Source organism: Schistocerca nitens, chromosome 9 (genome assembly GCF_023898315.1).
Source record: "Schistocerca nitens isolate TAMUIC-IGC-003100 chromosome 9, iqSchNite1.1, whole genome shotgun sequence".
NCBI classification, from domain to species: Eukaryota; Metazoa; Arthropoda; class Insecta; order Orthoptera; family Acrididae; genus Schistocerca; species Schistocerca nitens.
Genome location: NC_064622.1, coordinates 406,401,157 through 406,419,825, shown reverse-complemented (window position 1 = coordinate 406,419,825; position 18,669 = coordinate 406,401,157). Strand labels below are relative to the sequence as shown.

The 18,669-nt window shown below is 37.1% G+C and overlaps 2 protein-coding genes across 4 annotated transcripts in view; one reads left to right on the top strand and one right to left on the bottom strand.

Annotated features, from left to right (window-relative positions):
- Positions 1–14,003, bottom strand: part of LOC126203908 (eukaryotic translation initiation factor 4H) — a 75,139-nt gene extending 61,136 nt beyond the window's left edge. For all 3 annotated transcript variants that reach the window (XR_007540410.1, XR_007540408.1, XM_049938296.1), the window contains exons 1-3: positions 13,824–14,003; positions 13,456–13,570; positions 13,150–13,372 (exon numbers count right to left, since the gene is read on the bottom strand). Coding sequence is in view for 1 of the 3 variants with exons in the window: in XM_049938296.1 (XP_049794253.1) it covers positions 13,150–13,372; positions 13,456–13,570; positions 13,824–13,849 (364 nt within the window). In the remaining 2 variants the exon portion in view is untranslated. The remainder of the gene's footprint in view (positions 1–13,149; positions 13,373–13,455; positions 13,571–13,823) is intronic.
- A 52-nt stretch (positions 14,004–14,055) lies between these two features.
- The window catches only part of LOC126203907 (myb-binding protein 1A), a 105,773-nt gene continuing 101,159 nt past the window's right edge, over positions 14,056–18,669 (top strand). Inside the window, exons 1-2 of the mRNA XM_049938295.1 lie at positions 14,056–14,260; positions 14,412–14,609. Coding sequence (XP_049794252.1) covers positions 14,072–14,260; positions 14,412–14,609 — 387 coding nt within the window. The 5' untranslated portion in view covers positions 14,056–14,071. The remainder of the gene's footprint in view (positions 14,261–14,411; positions 14,610–18,669) is intronic.

Sequence of the window (18,669 nt, the reverse complement as noted above, 5' to 3'; positions counted from 1 at the left end):
AAATATCCATCCAACCTCTCTTTAAATTGCACTGAATAGTCAGGCCTGAATCAATGGCCTTGTTTTGGTATAAATTGCACTTGTTTAATACAAGATCTATGGTTACAGTGAATGTAGATAAGGATGTTTTGAATTATTTTATCCCAACCTTTCCACTTGTTTTACACACTGAATTTATTAGTCTCTTGACACCCTTGATGCTACTACTATGAACCCAGTTTGGGAAGCTCTGACATAGAAGCTTGAAAAGTGGAAGCCACATAATCATCAATATATATTTCTAAGAAAATAAATGAACCCACAAACTATGGTAAACATTCACTGAAGCATGGTTGATTGTTAAGAAGAAGAATGTGGATTTGCTCAAGACAAAACAACCATATTACCAACAATGCAAGTGGTATTTAAAAAAAAGAGTATAATATTCCTACAGGAGGTAATATTGGTCAAAACTAGATTCAAAGCTCCGGCAATTATGTGTCTGGCAACTAATACTGTTGATATATGGGCCATTTGACTTGTGACAAATAATTACAGATGAGACAGGATTCATAAGAGAGAGCATACTAAATTACCACAGTATGCACATGTGGGTAGATGCAAATCTTCTAGCAATCATGGAGATGACACATCAGGATTGCTTAGATACAAATTTATATGCAGGAATTGTCAGTGATGACTTGGTTACCAGCACCATCGGAGAACATAATGCTTGGAGAAAGGTTACTATGGCTTTCTACGGTTCATGTGACAGTACCTCACTGCTAAATTCAATGGGCATAGGATTGGTTCGAAGGACAATTGATGGATTGATCGATTGATTGCTTGATTGGCTGATTAATTGAGAGGGGTTATGGGACTAAACAGCGAGGTATTCAGTCCTGCATTCTAAAGTTATTCACGGAAGAGTATCATGGAAGTGAGGGGACAGATCCAATAAGGGGAGTCAAACTGTAATGTGAGGAAATTAAAACACACACAGTAGAAGGCATAAAAGGGTAGGGGAGAGGGGGAAACACACACACACACACACACACACACACACACACACACACATCCTTTCCATAGGCAGAGTGGTTGTGGGGTCCCTCACTGAGAAAATAGATTGGTTAAGGTCGGATAGCATGGCCTGCTTGTTCAATGGACCTATATTCATTTGATTTCTGGCTATGGGGACATTTGAAGGCATTGGTGCATGCCCAGTTTGTCGAATGTGCAGATATTATAGGAGCCTGTGACCAATGCATGTGACGTGATCCAAATGCAGCTTGGTGTATTTCAAACAGCGCTTGATTCACTGGCGAACAAGTGCTGGAGGATGCGGCAGAACGTGTGGTGACGGTGACCACATACAGCACTGCTTTCAATGTCTTCTTCTATGTAAAAGACACATGAAAGTGAGGGGATAGATTGGCCCATATCTCATTAGGTATTAGTTTTCAACCATATCTTGGAAGGTCAATTTTCTTTTAATCTGGCATATTCTCCATGTATGCAATGCATGCATTTCATGCTCTATTACATATATGAGGTGTTACATCACAAATACTTGATATAAGTCATCAGTAATAATTAAATCATAATATAATATCTATTTCACAGTATACATTTTCTTTCCTTTGAACAGATAGCTCGTTTCTGTGCCGCGCAGAGATAGTGTGTTAATGAAGGTGCTGTCTTTAACTAGTTCTTGAAACTAGTAACATAGGTGTTGTGGTAGTCTCGACTCCTATTTTGCCGTCTGTAATGTCACACCAAGAGCGTGTGAAACATGGGAGGATGGATACAATAGGAAGACTGCAATCAGCATGTCTCTTCTTCTGCTACCCTGAATTCAGGTTGCTGAGTTTAGAGACAGATGAATGCATTGCATTTAATGTGTCTGCATAATATTTTAACGAGCAGTTTTGCAAAGTGACTGACTGTAACAGTGATGTTATAGTAAGCGTTATCAATAAATCTTTCCACTCACTTCCATTCAATGATAAGTTGGAACTTATGAAAACTGGCCAACCTAACCCCCTCTAAGGAATTTAAAGGTAGAGAATAAATCCAAAAATTTCATATGACATTTAATCTTTATATTAAAAAAAAAAAAAAACTGGTTATGTGGTAGTAAAACACTGTGGAAACACTTTAGTTTGTCAATGTTTGTTGCTCATGAAGGACAAATCTCCCTGGAACAATAAAGATCATTTTCCACACTGAAAAAAAATGAAGACCTTCAATAGGAGTGGGTAAGGACGGAGCTGCCTGTCTGCACTACCCATCATTTCTGTAGAAAAGGATCAGTTGGTCCACACAAAAGTCTGAAATTAATTTTTCAATGATACTAATGAGAAGTTGAGCAAGAAGAATTGCAGAGTGGAGTGAGTTCTGCTACAGATAAAACCAGGGTGGGTGAGCACTGCCACATATACATATGTATGACTTAAGTTCCATGTCGCATGCCTTACCAACATTTTCTGGGCATGTCACTGATTAGTATTACCTACTATAGGAGTATGTGACTGAACACTACTCAAATTTACGTGTCATATTTCGTGGAGTAAATTAACAAGAAAGCTTCTACGTCAAAAAAACTGCTGCCTCCTTAGCTTTACTATATAGCTTCTGTTTATGTGCTACTGGTAGCCTAGCATTTTCTTAATTACACAGGTATTTTTCAAACGAAAATGTTATTTACATCTGTAATTACTGAGTCCTATTTACGGTACATTACTAATTGTCATACAGCTTTACAACAAATACTGCTACTTAACATGCAGCATTCAATCTTTGACTGTAGACATTCAGATAATTTGTGGAAAGTTCTTGCTTTATACTGTACTGGAGATTGTTGACTATCGTATCACCAGACCACATGGCTCCATTCTGAACCATGGACAAGGAGGCAAAGTCAACATGAAAATTACTTGTCTCTTGTATTGTGATTGTGTCTACCATAGCTCCAGCTGAAACAATTTTATTATCAGCAGGCAACAACCATTAAGGAGTGAATGAATTGAAAAGCAAATAAGAATTTCACGATCCTCGGATTGGGTTGTTTGGGGGAAGAGACCAAACGGCGAGGTCATCGGTCTCATCGGATTAGGGAAGGACGGAAAAAGAAGTCCGTCGTGTCCTTTCAAGGGAACCATCCCAGCATTTGCCTGGAGCGATTTAGGGAAATCACGGAAAACCTACACCACGATGGCTGGACGCGAGATTGAACCGTTGTCCTCCCGAATGCGAGTCCAGTGTGCTAACCACTGCGTTCAGGGTCCTCAAAATGGCTTTTGCAAGATGTACGGTTATCTGCATTATGCAATACCACACACTGTTTCAGTCAGCATGTGGTCACTGACGTATATTTCTGGTGCTCAACAGTCATTACTGCTTTTTAGAAATGGAATAATATGAGTTTTGAGAGATTAAGTCTTAAACCATTAGTTTCTAGGTCTGTTTAGCTATTATCTGAACCAGTATAAGCATTTTGATGAAGGCCCTGAAGATGTTGAGTGTGCCAAATGCCCCAACATATCATTAACTAATAAAACTGTGGGAAAGTGAAGGAAATGATTATGAATGATTGCCAAGCCACTATCACAGAAATAGCTGAAAGTGTTGGCACATCAACTCGTTAATGCCATGAAATTCTTTCTGCCGTTTTGGCAATCAAATGTTTGACAGGAAAATTTGTTCCAAAATTATTAAATTTTGAGCAGAACAGTGGTGAATGCTAATTGCTCAGGATTTGCTAAATGAAGTCAACAATGATGCAGAACTATTGAAATGTCCTAACAAGTGATGAAACATGATATTTTAAGTTGTCTTCAGCCCAGATACTGGTTTGATGCAGCTCTCCATGCTAATCTATCCTGTGCAAGCTTCTTCACCTCCCAGTACCTACTGCAACCTACATCCTTCTGAATCTGCTTAGTGTAATCATCTCTTGGTCTCCCTCTACAATTTTTACCCTCTACGCTGCGCTCCAGTACTAAATTGGCGATCCCTTTATGCCTCAGAACATGTCCTACCAACCGATCCCTTCTTCTAGGGAAAGTGTGCCAAACAAAACTATGGCTCAATTGTCCCAGAGAAAGCACCCTGGATTGCCAAGACTGGAAAAAGCCTCATTTGAAGGTTACTCGGTTACACTCACAGTATTCTTTGATTTTAACAGCATGATGCAATTTCTTTCTTTGTGTGTGTGTGTGTGTGTGTGTGTTCACACTTCCAATTTGCATGGTTGTCTTAGCTATCTTTGATTCTCATAAAATGATTTGTACATAACTATTTTCAATCTTTGAGGATGAGATTTAACTTTATACTTTAAGTTAATATTAAAATTAAGGTGGAAAACCACATTAGGAGGTTCAAAAAGTCCGATTTTTTTATTGCATAAATCATTAGCTCAACTATCCAAGACTACGCTGTCAATATTCCAAAGCGAAATTCGCGTTCCTTTAGATTTTATGAGCATAAAAAGTTTTCAAAAGCGAATTTATTGGTCACATCCAGAAGAAAATGGGGACTTAAACATTCGAAAAACTAAAAAGCTTGGTGGAAAAGGCAAACTCAGAGTCATTAGCGAAAAAGCTCAGCACTTATTATGGACTAGCGTTTGAAGACATAGTGCACACGACACGGAAAAAGCAATTATGGTGACATACTATCATATGATTTCGATGGATGGACCTCCTTAACATGAGTATTGCCCAGAGGGAGAAGACAGGTGGTGTGAGTGGCAGAAATGAACAGTTCTTGGGATGGAACATCAACTGCACCCTACTCCATTTTACCCCTATGTACAAAATGAAATTCTTCCAATACATGAAGATTTATCAAGGGATGAATTAATGGAGAGATGTTTTGGTGCTCACACACAAAACGCGAATGAAAAGTGTTAATTCTGCTATTTGGCAATTAGCTCCTAAATACTTGCACTCTGGACTAAAAGTCGTTTAATTGGCATCATATTTAGCAGCAGGCTTATTCAATGAAGGAAATTCATCCCTTCTGAGGGCCATGAACAAGGCAGGAATTTTAGTAGGCACACAAAGCTTCAATTATGCCAAACAAATGGTTAACCAGCATGCGAGCCAGCAGAATCAGCTTAGTTCATTGGAATCGAAGGAAGGTCGGAAATCTCGAAAAGCACTGCTGCAAGTGCAAACTGAAGCCTATGAGGAAGAAGGATTACTATATGATGATGGAATCAGAGATTAATCGGTAAGCATTCTAAATTATTGCTAACTTCCTTGAAGTTTTAGTTCCAGAGAATTTATTTTTCAAATGCGTTTATCTCAAAATTACTTTTTTCACATGCAGTCTAACTTAAAAAGTGTAGAACCGATCATTATGAAAACTGATAGTATGCCTCTCTATGAAGTTGTATGATGAACCAACTTGTGAGATGGTATCATGATTTTAAGGGTATTTTTCTTTGCACAATTAGGAAAAAAAAAGTGAAAATCTAAGCAAATTGCTCCAATGCCTGCAAAATTTTTAATTTTCATTATTTTCAGACGCACTGAGGTTCATATTCTTAGAAAATAAGTTATTAATGTAAGATAAAGACATTTTCAATTTCAGATGAAAATCGGAAAGGCTACACTGCACGCAATTGGAGAACTATACACACAACCTTCAGCAGACATCACAGTGTAACTTTGTTATTTTTGGCTGAAATTATTCCAGAAAATTCACAAAAACTGTTTGAAATATGACTGAAATGATGGCAAAATCTGATGCTATTGTAATTAATTCTTCCCACAAAAAAATCCCGAAAAATCAGTGTCAAACAGCCTCCTAATGTGATTTCCCCGTTAAATGGTTGATAATGCAAATGAGCAGGAGGTCAAAGACTTACGATTTAATACCTCACTTCTTTACGTAATATGTGGCGAGTCTCATGTGACCACGGGTGCACCCATTTGGGTGTGAGTGTGTGTATACTTCATCTACAGAAAGAGCAAAAGTTCGAAAGCCAGTTTTCTGCTGTGTGTGTCTATGCGCCACAAGTCAGCTACAGGTGGGTGGTTGCTAGTCCTTTGTTTTACATCTTATTTCATCACAAATTTCCATTGTTGTTATTCACTCCTTTATGTTTAAAAACACTAATCTGAGTAACTGATATTGTTCAGCCATTTATCCTTTCAATGTCACTGTTTTCAATAGTTCAGGTATACATGGCAAGATCACAAGCAGAAGATGAAGAGGTAGAAAAAGTATGAGGATACTGAATGGGTCTTTCAATATGCAAAAGGTGCCCATAATCTAATTCTCATGAGTGAGTGGAATGTGGTAGTAGGCAAAGGAAGAGAAAAAAATCATTACAGGAGAATAGGGGCTTGGTTGTAGGAATAGTAGAGAAAAAATATAATTGAGTTCTGCAATATATTTCGGCTGATGACAACAAATACACTGCTAAAAATTCACAAGAGTTGTGGGTACACTTGGGAAAGATCCAGAGCTGTAGAAGATTTCATATAGATTACCAAGAATCAATGTGCAAAACAAAACGGTATTCTGAAGTACTGAGAAATAATTGTGTGTGTCTGAAGTTCTCTAAGGCTGTACACACCGCCATAATGCATACCATAGTGTGAAGTTCAGACGATGAGGGATGGACATCTCTAAAAATGGCAGTTACAGAAGTTGGACTGGAAAACATAGGTACAAGGACAGAGAAACTTTTGTAAAGAAGAAATACTTCAATTAATTGAAGAAAGAAAGAAGCACAAAAATGTTCTAAAGTCACTTGGGAACAAAACAAACAGTATGTGCAGGTGAGCTAAGGTGAAATGAATGCAGGAAAAATGTTAAGAAATTTAAAAAGAAATGGTTGTTGGAAGGACTGATTCTGCATATAGAAAAATCTAAACAACCTTTGGTGAAATTAAAAGCAAGACAACCAAAATTAACAATGTAATGGGAATTCTGCCATTAAGCAGAGAGGAGAGAGCGGATAGGTGGGAAGAGTACACTGAATGCCTCTATGAGGGTGAGGACTTGTATGACGATATGACTGAGGATGAAACAGGAGGCAATATGGAAGACAGAGGATCCACTATTCGAGTCCAAGCTTAACAGAACTTACGTACTATTCCACTAACAGCAACAGCAGATATATGCATGAACTATTCTACAATGAGCTTAACAGCTCATGCATCGAAGTTGCTGACAAAAATATTGTATTGGATGGGAAAAAATTGAGGGTCCATTAGATGACACTCACTCAGGTGTTTCAAAAAGTAGTTAGTAGTTGCATTAGAGAGTTTAAAAATCTGATGAAACAACCTTGGGTTGCGAAAGCTTGAAATTTGTGTGTGTGTGTTTATTGTCTCTATCAACATACAAACGCTTTCGTTTGGTAAGTTACAGCATCTTTGTTTTTTGAGATTATATATATATATATATATAAGAATCAAGAGGAAACAGTAAAAATGGAAAACCAAGAACAATTTGCTTGGACCAAAAATGGTGTGGGAAAGGGATGCATTCCTCCACCCCTACTTTTCAATCTACACACCAAATGGCTCAAAGAGAATAAATGAGTGGGTTTAAAATTCAGGGTTAAAAATTGCAGCGATAAGGTTTGTAGATACTGTTATATTCATGAAAACAAAGAACTACACAGTATGTTGAATGAAATGAAGTCTAATAGGCACAAACTATGGATTGATAGTAAAATGAAGGGAGACAGAAATAATCAGGTGTAGCAGAACTGAGATTAGCGATAAACTTTTCATCAAAACTGGGGACCACGAAGTAGACTAAGTTAAGGAATTCTGCTACCTTCAAAGCACAATAACAAGGACAGAGGAAGGAAAATATAAAAAGCAGATTAGTGTAGGCACAGAGGGAATTGCTGGCCAAGAGATATCTGCTAGTGTCAAACATCAGCTATAATTTGAGGAAGAAATTTTTGAAAATGTATATTTGGAGCACAGCACTGGTCTGCGAGGAAACCATTAATGAAGAGAATTTTAGAGTTTCAGGTGTGGTGCTGTACAAGGACGCTGAAAATTAGTTGGACTGATAAGGTAAGTATCCACACCAGTGGAGAATGCGTGGGAAATGTATGAGATGGCGTGGTTATTGCGACGGAATAGTGCTGACAACTGCCATGGGGGTATACATGATGCATGGTATTGGTTGACCCACTGACAAGTGTACCTGCCAGTCGCAGTAAGCCAAGAGGGGTCATTCTAATGCAGAGTTCATCGACTGCAGACCTTACCTTGCATCTCATGTCATTCCATTTCCGTATGCTCAGTCTTCAACCACCTGAACCTGCCATGCGTTGTGACACAGTTTCGGACTTTCTGCTACCACATAGATTGACTTTCATGCTGAGTTTTCATTTTCTCTTGCAGGATTCTGTTCTTTGGCTTGTTGTTGAGCCACCATCGGCCTTTACAGTACATTGTGCAGACAGTGTTGTTTAGTAGTGTTGTCATGCCTGTGCAAATACTCGAGAAAGGAATGAGGTTTTCCAGAGAACCGGCAAAGAAAGAACATACAAGAGAACACTGATTAGAAATGTGGCCTGGATGAAAGGAAATGTATTAGGTATCAGGGAGTAACTTCCATAGTACTAAATGGAGCTGTAGAGGATAAAAATTGTAAGGGAAGACAGACTTGAACATATCCAGTAAATAATTGAGGATGTAGGGTGCAAGTGCTACACTGACATGAAAAGGCTGACAAGAGAAGATTTCACAGTGGGTCTGTCAGAAAACTGATGAAAATGTACACAGGAGAACTTTTTTGAAGTTTGAAAGGGAGGAGAAGTGTTACATGTGTACTGAAGCTGTCAGCGTGGGTCCTGAGGACTGATGTAAAAAAAAAAAAACTAATTGTGTGTATTAATTTCATAATAGAGTACATGTATTGTCTGGCACTTCTATTCTCCATAACAGTTACATCCATGTTGGTTTGAGGAAAATTTATTATGCGTTGGTTACATAATAAACTACTGAGTACATATGTTCAATATTAAGAAAAATGTTTATGAAGATTTCAACAATTTTTTGGTGCCCAAAGAGAGACTATAAATGATTATTGGCTGTTGCAAATTAATTTTCCCACAGATGTCAATAATAAGGCAACAATATCTTTCTGCTCTGTTAAGTTCCTACAGAAATGCTTGTGGGAATTCAGGTGAGTTGTAGCCCAAGGAACACACACTTAATACTGTAAGACTCAATATGTTTCGTATCGGTAAGTACAAACGTCCACATTACAGCAAGTCATACAGCGAACTACAGAAGCAAGATGGCACGGGCTGTTAGGCTAAAGAGTCAAAGATTTTGAGATGGCAGAGAGATGTTGTTAGTACCTGTCGACACCACTTGTTTATTATGTATTGTTGGACACAATAATTAAGTTTCTGCCTATGCTTTTCTTTGTATGAGAAGCCTGATAAGCCTCCAAAGTCTGAAACAGCTGTAAAATATTTGTCATATTCAAATTTGGAAATTTGTGATAAGTTCCTGTGGGACCAAACTGCTGAGGTCATCGGTCCCTAGGCTTACACACTACTTAGTCTAACTTTAGCTTATGCTAAAGACAACACACACACACACACACACACACACACACACACACACACACACACATGCCCGAGGCTACCCTGCGTGGCCCATATTTAAAAAAAGTTCAAATTATTGCTTCCATGCAGCAACACTTGGAAATACATTTGAAGATAGTGAAACCACAAAAGACCCACATCCCTACCAACTGTAGTTCAATAAAATACACCAAAAGGGTCTCATACAAGGTACAACACTAATAGCAGGAAGCTTCGATTTATATAGATTATGTAGTATTCTGTTTATAGATTTCTTTTATAGTGTCTATACCATGGAGGATCACTCCCATTATGAACTGTCATACTGGATACATATCAGTCTAGTGCATGGTCAACTATTCTTTAAGACTTGAGCCATAGTTCCACTACATGCTCCAGCCATGAGCCAAGGGTTTTAAGTTCCTCACTGAGATATACTGCTACCGCTTCTTTATCTAATTCGCTGAACATATAAAGCTTTCTACATGTTTTAACTGCTCTTTGTACTTCAGTATTCATTGCCTCATGGCCATTGACACCAGTTTCAGTGTGGACATTCTCAAAAAAGTTAGGTCTGTTTCTTGCTATCAGATCTAATATATTTCCATCATGAAGGGGTTCCGAACTACCTGTTCCAAGCACTTTTCAGAGAAGTCATTTAGTAATGTTTCACAGGATGTCTTGACAAGCCTGTGACTAACAGAACTATAACCATCCCAATTGATTGTTGCCTTATTGAAGTCTCCTTCAACAATTACAATATGACCAGAGAACATGCACTGAAGTTAAGTGAAGTGGAGTTGAATCTTCTCTACAGTTTTTGATTACATCAGGATTTGAGTCTACTGGTCAACTGAAGAACCACATTACTTTTTTTGTCCACCCTCGATGCCCAGTCTTGCTCAAACAATCTTACAGGCAACTTCAATTTCTATTTTGGTGGATTTTAGTTTCTTATCTACTGCAACAAATACAGCACCTCCATTTCCCTATCCTTTCAGTATACATTATTCTTGAAAAATCAAGTTTGCCAAGTTTGCTAGTAATTCTTTTTATTACTATAAATTGTTTTGACAGATCTATGCTGTCATCATCTTATCTTGTAACAGTATAGATCTGTCAAGACCAGTAATAGGAATAAAAAGAATTACTAGCAAACTTTATTTCAAAGAATAATATAACTTACAGATAGCCCCTAATGACTGGCAAATTTCAGTATAAACTTACCTTTTCCCACCAATGACTCAATATTGTCAACTTATGGTTTTAACGAGCTTTCTATGCCAAGTATTATGTGGGTTTCAGTGCTTTTCAAGAGCACTTCAAACTCTACTACTTCACTGTGAATGCTTCGACGGTTAAACACATATATTTTAATACTCTCACCTGCGGAGGGAATTTCTGTTATCTTAAACTGATACTTCTGGGTTTTCTGTAGCTACCATTATTTGGATTAGATGGAAAGTTGCCTAATCTAAAAAAAAACTTTTGTGCACACAATAAACAGTCAGCTACCTGGGTAGCTGCCTCTGATATGCAATACCCACTAAACCTAATTAGGGTGACCATATAACTTTCTACAAACAACAGTATATTCATAAAATTTTTTAATGGAAGTAGTTTTCATAACCATTCACAGTAACTACTACAAGACAGGATGCTGACTGTTTCACTCTATACTTTTAAATGTTAACATTGTACACACCAGAGATTGATTACAAGTCTGTAAATCTGATGACATGTTACACACGACAAACTTGCAAAACAAACAACAAATACATAAGCGGTATAATAAACAACTTGACAGCCACAGCTTCCACCTAGAAAAGCGTGGGGGGGGGGGGGGGGAGAGGGAAATAAGACAGTTTGACAACTGTCAACTGAAGCCTTTAGGACAAGGGAGAGGACCAAATAAGTTGAAAACTATTGGAGAGAAGACACTGTCCACTGATACGTTTAAGTATTATTCACATATTCATCTCAAATTTAGAGAAACAACAGAACTTAAATCTAGATCTTTTGATGAGCTAGAAAAAGCAGCACTTAAGATATGAAAACACTATTATTAGTTTTTTTCCCATTTTCACAAAACTGACATCATATTACAAATTAGAATGACATGTCTACGTTTGTAGCCAATTTAGAAACACAATGTTATGGCAATAATAAGAAACAAATAGTGCCTGCTTCCCAATACATTTTGCTATCTTTTTAAACATGTGTTGACCCTACTGATACCAGACATTGGATATGACCTGTAATATGGAACATAAAGAGTGTGTACTCAGAGATAGTTATTCACATGTTCCGACTTCTCTGTATGATACAGAAACACCCCCCCCCCCCCCAAACATACATCAGATATTCAATGCAACATACATAACACAAGTTATTCTGGTTCTATATATTTTTTTGAACTAGAGTATGTTGATAGACTGATCTGTATCAACTAAAGATGTAAGTTATGGTGGAACGTAACAGTTTGGTTTAGAGCTGGTGAAAACAACAACTAAGAATACACAATTATGTGTCACAATGCGACTTACTAATATGTAACACAGCTGATGGTCCACGTAAGCAGAAAGCTGATAGACTAGTTTGCGTCTGTGATGCCGAAACTTGTGAAATCTCTACAATTTAGTTACTTCACACATTTGATACATTGGCTTTGAAAGAGTAGTTTCTGTCCACCATTAAGGTGATGTCCTATGTCAACACAGACAGGAGGTACCAACAGGTTCAATATTTCCCTTTAGATGTTTTAACAAGGGATATCAATGGTGTAAAATCAATATGTACTGCAGAGAAAAATTTGTATTCTGTTGTAATAAATAATCAAACTGTTTTACTATAATTATTGAACACTGATCCATAGAATTAAATACAAATCAAATTAGCTGGGCTTATTTATGAAGTAAATGTGGCTGTATTCTCAGACCCTCCTAGAAAACAGCAAAGGAGGTAGGCAACAAAGATTTATAGCATATCACACCATACTAGCTATAACATCACACCAATATGAGTTTAAAATAGATTGATGCAAACAACAGTCTACACAATATAGGTAATAATGTATTTTAACCTGTAACTAAAGGAAAAGAAAGCTGTATTACAACTTATAAGCAGCAGCTAAATTTAGTACCCAGGCCTTAATCCCAGAACTATTAAAGAAGAACACTAAAAATGTATCTATAGGAGTCACATGATCTCTACCATACTAATCAGAACCTACAGTCCTTCATTAACAAAGCCTAATTTAATATCCATTGAATAAATCTGTGTACACTTTAGTCTAGATGGGCATTACCTCTCGTATCACAATTTTAGCAGAGTTCATGTAAATAAAAGCCACAGAAGGCAAGTTTACTGCTCCCTCAAAAGAAAACTACACAAAAACTAACATTTCACATGTTCTTCTTAAGTGCTAAAAGACAAGTTTTGAGTAGCACAGTCAGAATGCAAATAAATCAAATGGTACACTAGAACAACCACCTTCACTTCTGAAGGTATCTACAAAATCTACTGTAAATCACACATTACGATAAACTACTCTATAAGTTACATTTTTCTGGTAAATAGATTCTTCATACCTCGACCGCCGCCACCACCGCCTCCTCTTCCTCTGTCAAATCCTCCACCTCGTTCACTCCTTTTAGCTTCCGCTACATCAATCCTGAGCATACAATCGTTTACACGTACTCTGCCGTCTAGATCTAACGCACGTCTCAAGCTTTCGAGATCCCCAAACTCGACATAGCCAAATCCTTTGAATTCATCAGTATCTCTGTCCTTAATTAACTGTACTGATTTTACCTTCAGGAAATGAAACAATATTAAATGGGATGCTTGCAAATAATTGTTCAAATAATCTAGAAAAAAATAATCTGTTTTCTTACGTCTAATTCACCAAATATGTGGTTGACATCTCCTTGAACGGTTCCTTGAGGCAAATTACCAACATATGCCTTATAAGGTGGTTCCGTCGGTAGAGGTTTTCTTCGCCCATAATCTCTGTAAAATGTTTAATTAACACTAATATTGAGACAGTAATAAGATAAAATCATTGGATGTCCTTTTAGGGCATTAAGAAAACTGAATGGCTTTCCACGCTCTTAACCTCACATGCTCACTTGATTACTATTTCACATATTCACTACAAACACATCATCTGATCGCCAAAGTAGCACTAAGCAGATGAAAATGCCTGCATATGTACACTGGAACGTTCGGAAAAATAATACTTAATCTGAAACTGTTTACTTGCCTCTGATCATCACTTCGCCCAGCCATGTTGAATGCGCCGAGAGTACTATTGAATATGTTAGGAGATACTGATAATTTTGACTACATAAAGTTCCGAGAGAACTTCATAAAAGTATAATATCCTTACTAAACTTTGTTTGTTGATAACGTTTCTTCTTTGGTTTAGTCAATGAACTTCAAAATTTCGGAATTCGATTGCCACACAAAAGTCGCAAATAGTAAAGCCATTGGATTCAGTTGCACCGCAAAATGGCGTCGAGCGGTGTTGTGGAAGAGCACATGGGTGAAAAATCAAAACAGATGCAGTCCATAGTTTCAAAAATTGAAGGTTCGGTGTTGGATTCATTTTCAAAACTAACGTCAAGTGTTGAGAAACAAAGAATATCTGGTGCTGTTTACATTTTAAATTATCTGCATCTTAAAGAATCAGAATTCGAGGTATGTATTTTACTTTAGCATAGAGACCTGCTTGAATCCAGTATTCGAAATGAGGATCACAACAGCAACATCATTTTGTTTATTCTGCCTTACTATTGTGAAATGCAAATGAAAAACACCCAACAAAATTTGTTGGCTGCTTCAATTTCAGAAGGAAGGCATCTGTTTGGAGACCTCGTACACATTGAGTCGGCTCGTTCGTGGACTGGCTTCGCCCAGACTTGACAGTCGAGCTGGCTTCTTTTCCACATTAGTGGGTCTGTTGTCGTCGTTTAGTTCAATAAAGATTGATGATGTTTTCGCAGCCATTGATAAAGAACTGCAGTCAACAGGCAGCAAAACGAAAGGCGTAAGTAAAATTAGTACTGTAACCCTTATGGGCCAAAGAAATATGATTGTGAACCATTAGCCATTGTCTAAATTTTGGATTGTTAGCCATTTCATATTTAATATTGCAAATTTATTAGCTAGAGGCAAATTCTGAACATTCATGGTAGAGACATTGGAAGTCCCCACCAAAGGTAGACTAATTGTAGTTTCACGATTAGTAATGTGTTGTTTAACAGCCCTCAATTATTATAGATTTTGGTATGCATTTTCTTGGAAAAATACTAATGTAGTCGAGTAAATGTTAAGTTGCTGATAAAAGATAAACAGCAGCTATTTCATATAACTTTATGAAAAGTACTAGAGTGCCTTAAATTTACTGGGCTAAATTTATCTTGTGTAAGCACAAATAGTGTTAAGCAGTGGGCTATAGTGGTAGTTAATTGTGAATACTTGAGCAGAGCAAGCATTTAACAAGGTACTTGTCTTTTGTTAATGAATGCTTTGTCTCGTGCCACATGGATGAAAATTCTACTTCTTCATGAGATGTAGAGAACGCAATAAATATCGGAAATATCAAGAAATATTAAGCTAAGTTTTGAAATAAGAGTTACAAAACATAGTTAGCCTACATTGCAATACCCATTTACTCAAATTTTACTCAGTTTCCTCAGTGTTACTGATTAAGGTCAGATACTCAACGATTTCTCAATTCCTACCCCTCCCACCCTCCCAGATCAAATGTAGAATGGGATACAGTTTAATGGTTTTGACCAATGGCATCTTATTTAGTTTGTAGATGATAATTTGTGTATTTCTGAGCCACAGATAATAAGTGGGTTATCTTGGGGATGAGACATAAAAACATAAATTTAAATTAAACTGTAGCGTTCAAAGAAAATGGTGTACACATTTCATTGTGTCATTTTAAAGAATTCCCTTTTGTAAATAAAAACTGATTTTCTTCGTGCAGTGTATTTTATTTCTTCCAGATGCATTTTGTCTTTCACTTTAAGGCACCTTCAGTGGGATATGAAATGATACAGTTTTGTTTTGATATGATATTTGTAAATTATGAAACAGTTCACATCTTGTTTTTCTTATAAACAAGTGATTAATTATAGTTTGTTGCATTTTTCGATGGCATTTGCATTTCCTCAGGTTGTTCATGCTGGAGCTCACACGATGACTTCACATAAGCACATTTTCATGTTCCAAACTTTTGTTTCACAATTTTCATATTGTTTGCCCATACAACAAAACAACATGAAAATGGAAGTAAATTCAGAACATGGAAATATGCTTATGTTTCATAAGTGAAGTTATCGTGTGGCCTCTAGCATGTGACCAGATGAGAGGAAAGGCAGATACCAGCTAAAAATCCGAAGAACTGTAAGTAATCACTTATTTACATTAAAAAAATGAGACATTGTTTTGTAATCTACAAATATCTCACGTCAAAACAAAACTGTTATTCTAGATCCCACTGAAGAGGCTATAAAGTAAAAGGCAAAAAGTATTACAATAAATGATACATCACAACAACAAAAAGCTGTTTTTATTTTCAAAATGAATATTTCTCTGTATGCTACAGATGGTGGCAATGCAAACAGACTTGTTAACATTTCAGTTTGTTATCATGAGATCTGGTAATGAGTGTTTGTAATCTGTTAGGTGTTGTAAGCCTCTATAAATTTTATATTTAATTCTGAGCAATTTTCAGAAATTTGGGTAGAGTTATTTTTCATTATGGACAATTTTGAGATGTTTGTTGTTCATTTGTAGGTATAGATTTGTCTGTGCCAATGGTACGGATGACTTGAGTGTGCATGTAAATACGTTGGCCACAATTCTGCTTAATTTTTTTTTTTTACCAAGATTAGGAGTAATCACAGAATTAGTTTGGTACTGTGTGTGGGGCCAAAATATGTGATTGGTGAGTGTGTCAGCATGATTTATATGTTTGGAGTTGTAGCAAGGACATATTGTAGCATTCTATTAGAAGATAAATGTAGTTTCAAAACTCTAAGCTGGCTTTGATAAAAATTATCAAGACTTTGGTGTATTGTAGTATCCTGTGTGGCTGTGTGTCAAGGATTAGTAGAGTGTCCTCTCTCTGCTCAAGTGACTGTAGGTGCTTTCTCACTGATAGAACAAACTCTAACTGAAACCAGTGGGTGAAAGTGTCACTTGTCATCCAGGCATTCTTTGAATGCCTGTAAATGAATTGTGATGACGACACGTTTACATACTTGAAGCATCTCGAGCTTTTATTTTTACTTATACAACGAGGTTTCATTTTATGCCTGCCAGATTAATTTGTGGCAGAGAGGAGGGTTATTTTGTTTATATTCATTTTTCAAACCCGCTTTAGTTTCCTGTTTTATTATTATTTTAATTGAGTGTTCTGGTTGGAAGCAATCCGTAACAAAGCACTGTTTCATCAGTTATTCGCATTATGATCAAATTTTCATTTAACATCACTTTGTGTAGAATTTCAGGGAACTGTGAAGCAGATTCATTCTCGCAAGACTCTGCTTCTCCTTCAGTGATTGATCGGCAACATCTGTGCCGACATTTCCATCTTGAAAACTATCCTTGGGAAGGTACAAGTACTCTTTGTTGCCATGTAAATCAAAGTGGAATTTATGAGCTTGGGCTTTAATAAGTGGCCCAGAAAGTGTCGCACCGTCACTACTCTGTATTAATAACCGTCCATAAAGGCACTTGTAAGTTCCCTGTCTTTTTCCAGTTTAGTTCTTTTCGTGTCCATTCCCACATCACTTTCAGCTGTGTCTACAAAACTTCTAAATTTATTCTCTTCTTTCACCCATCCCCTGATTGTTCCTTCAGGAACACCACATTTGCATGATAAACTTGCTTTAGTTTCACTAATCTTCACGTGATCAATAATTTTTAGTGTAGCACTCACAGAATATGCTGCATAGGTAGCAAAGCAGCAAAATCATTGGAGGCAGTTTAGTGTGCTTGTGGGTGAGAGAGAGATGAAGAGAAGGAAAGAACACAGTGGAATTTTCATGGCGTGTGTAGATGAGAGAGAGAGAGAGAGAGAGAGAGAGAGCGAGCATCAGCGTGACTGCTTTGTACTTGTGTATTGATGAGTATTGATTTGCCACATACTTACTCATAAAAGTTAAATTCTTTGGTTTGTAGATTTTGATTGTAGATTTATTGTGCTGCTTGTCACCTCATTGTCAGCTATTGTACTCGGAGAGAAAAAATAACTTTATAAAACCAATGATATTTATAAGAGTTCTTTCTCTTAGTTTGTGAAAAGACTTGAAATGCTTAGTTCTTCAGGTTGATATTATTTTAGCGAAGTGCTCAAGAGGGCTAGCAGAGCCCCAGAGCTCTGTGGAACACACTTGGAGTATCACTGTTGTACAATAATGCATCTTACTCTTTACAGATTTATAGATCACTTCCAGCTTTATTGAATGTGAATATATGAACAGTAGTGGCAAGTTCTCTGAACATGTTAGGATGGCAGTGGTCTAACTGCCTTCCAAGCCACTTTTTCGCTCATCGCTGATTCCTTTTGCTTGTCGTCTTGGAGCATGTAGTGACTGTAATTGCAGTATGTGCGAGTTTTACATCATCGAGTGCTGACATGTTCACTCCAAAGGCAGAATTTTAACTGACGCATCCCGGGCATAAATATAGCACAGTTGTATAGCGTCTTTCTTGGTCTTGCACTTTCGCACAGTATATTGACACAGTATTGTTGCTCAATAAATATTGAACATGTGAGGGCCACTTAATGGCTTTATTAATCCCCTATGTCAGCACCACTCCAGGAACTCTACACATTTCATTCGACAGCTGCAAGAACTAAGCCTTCATAAGCAGGACCTTATGATGAGCTTGAATGTGGTCTCCCCATCACCAGAGTGAAGCTCTCTGTCTCCATCAGGCTGATTATGGAGGAATTTATTGCTACACTGAATAACCACTTCATATTCATCTTCACATCTACATAGTTTCTCTTCAATGGTGACTACAGTAAGACTTTGTTTATACATTTTTCAAGGGACTATAGGAAAAAAGTATAAGTGTGAGAA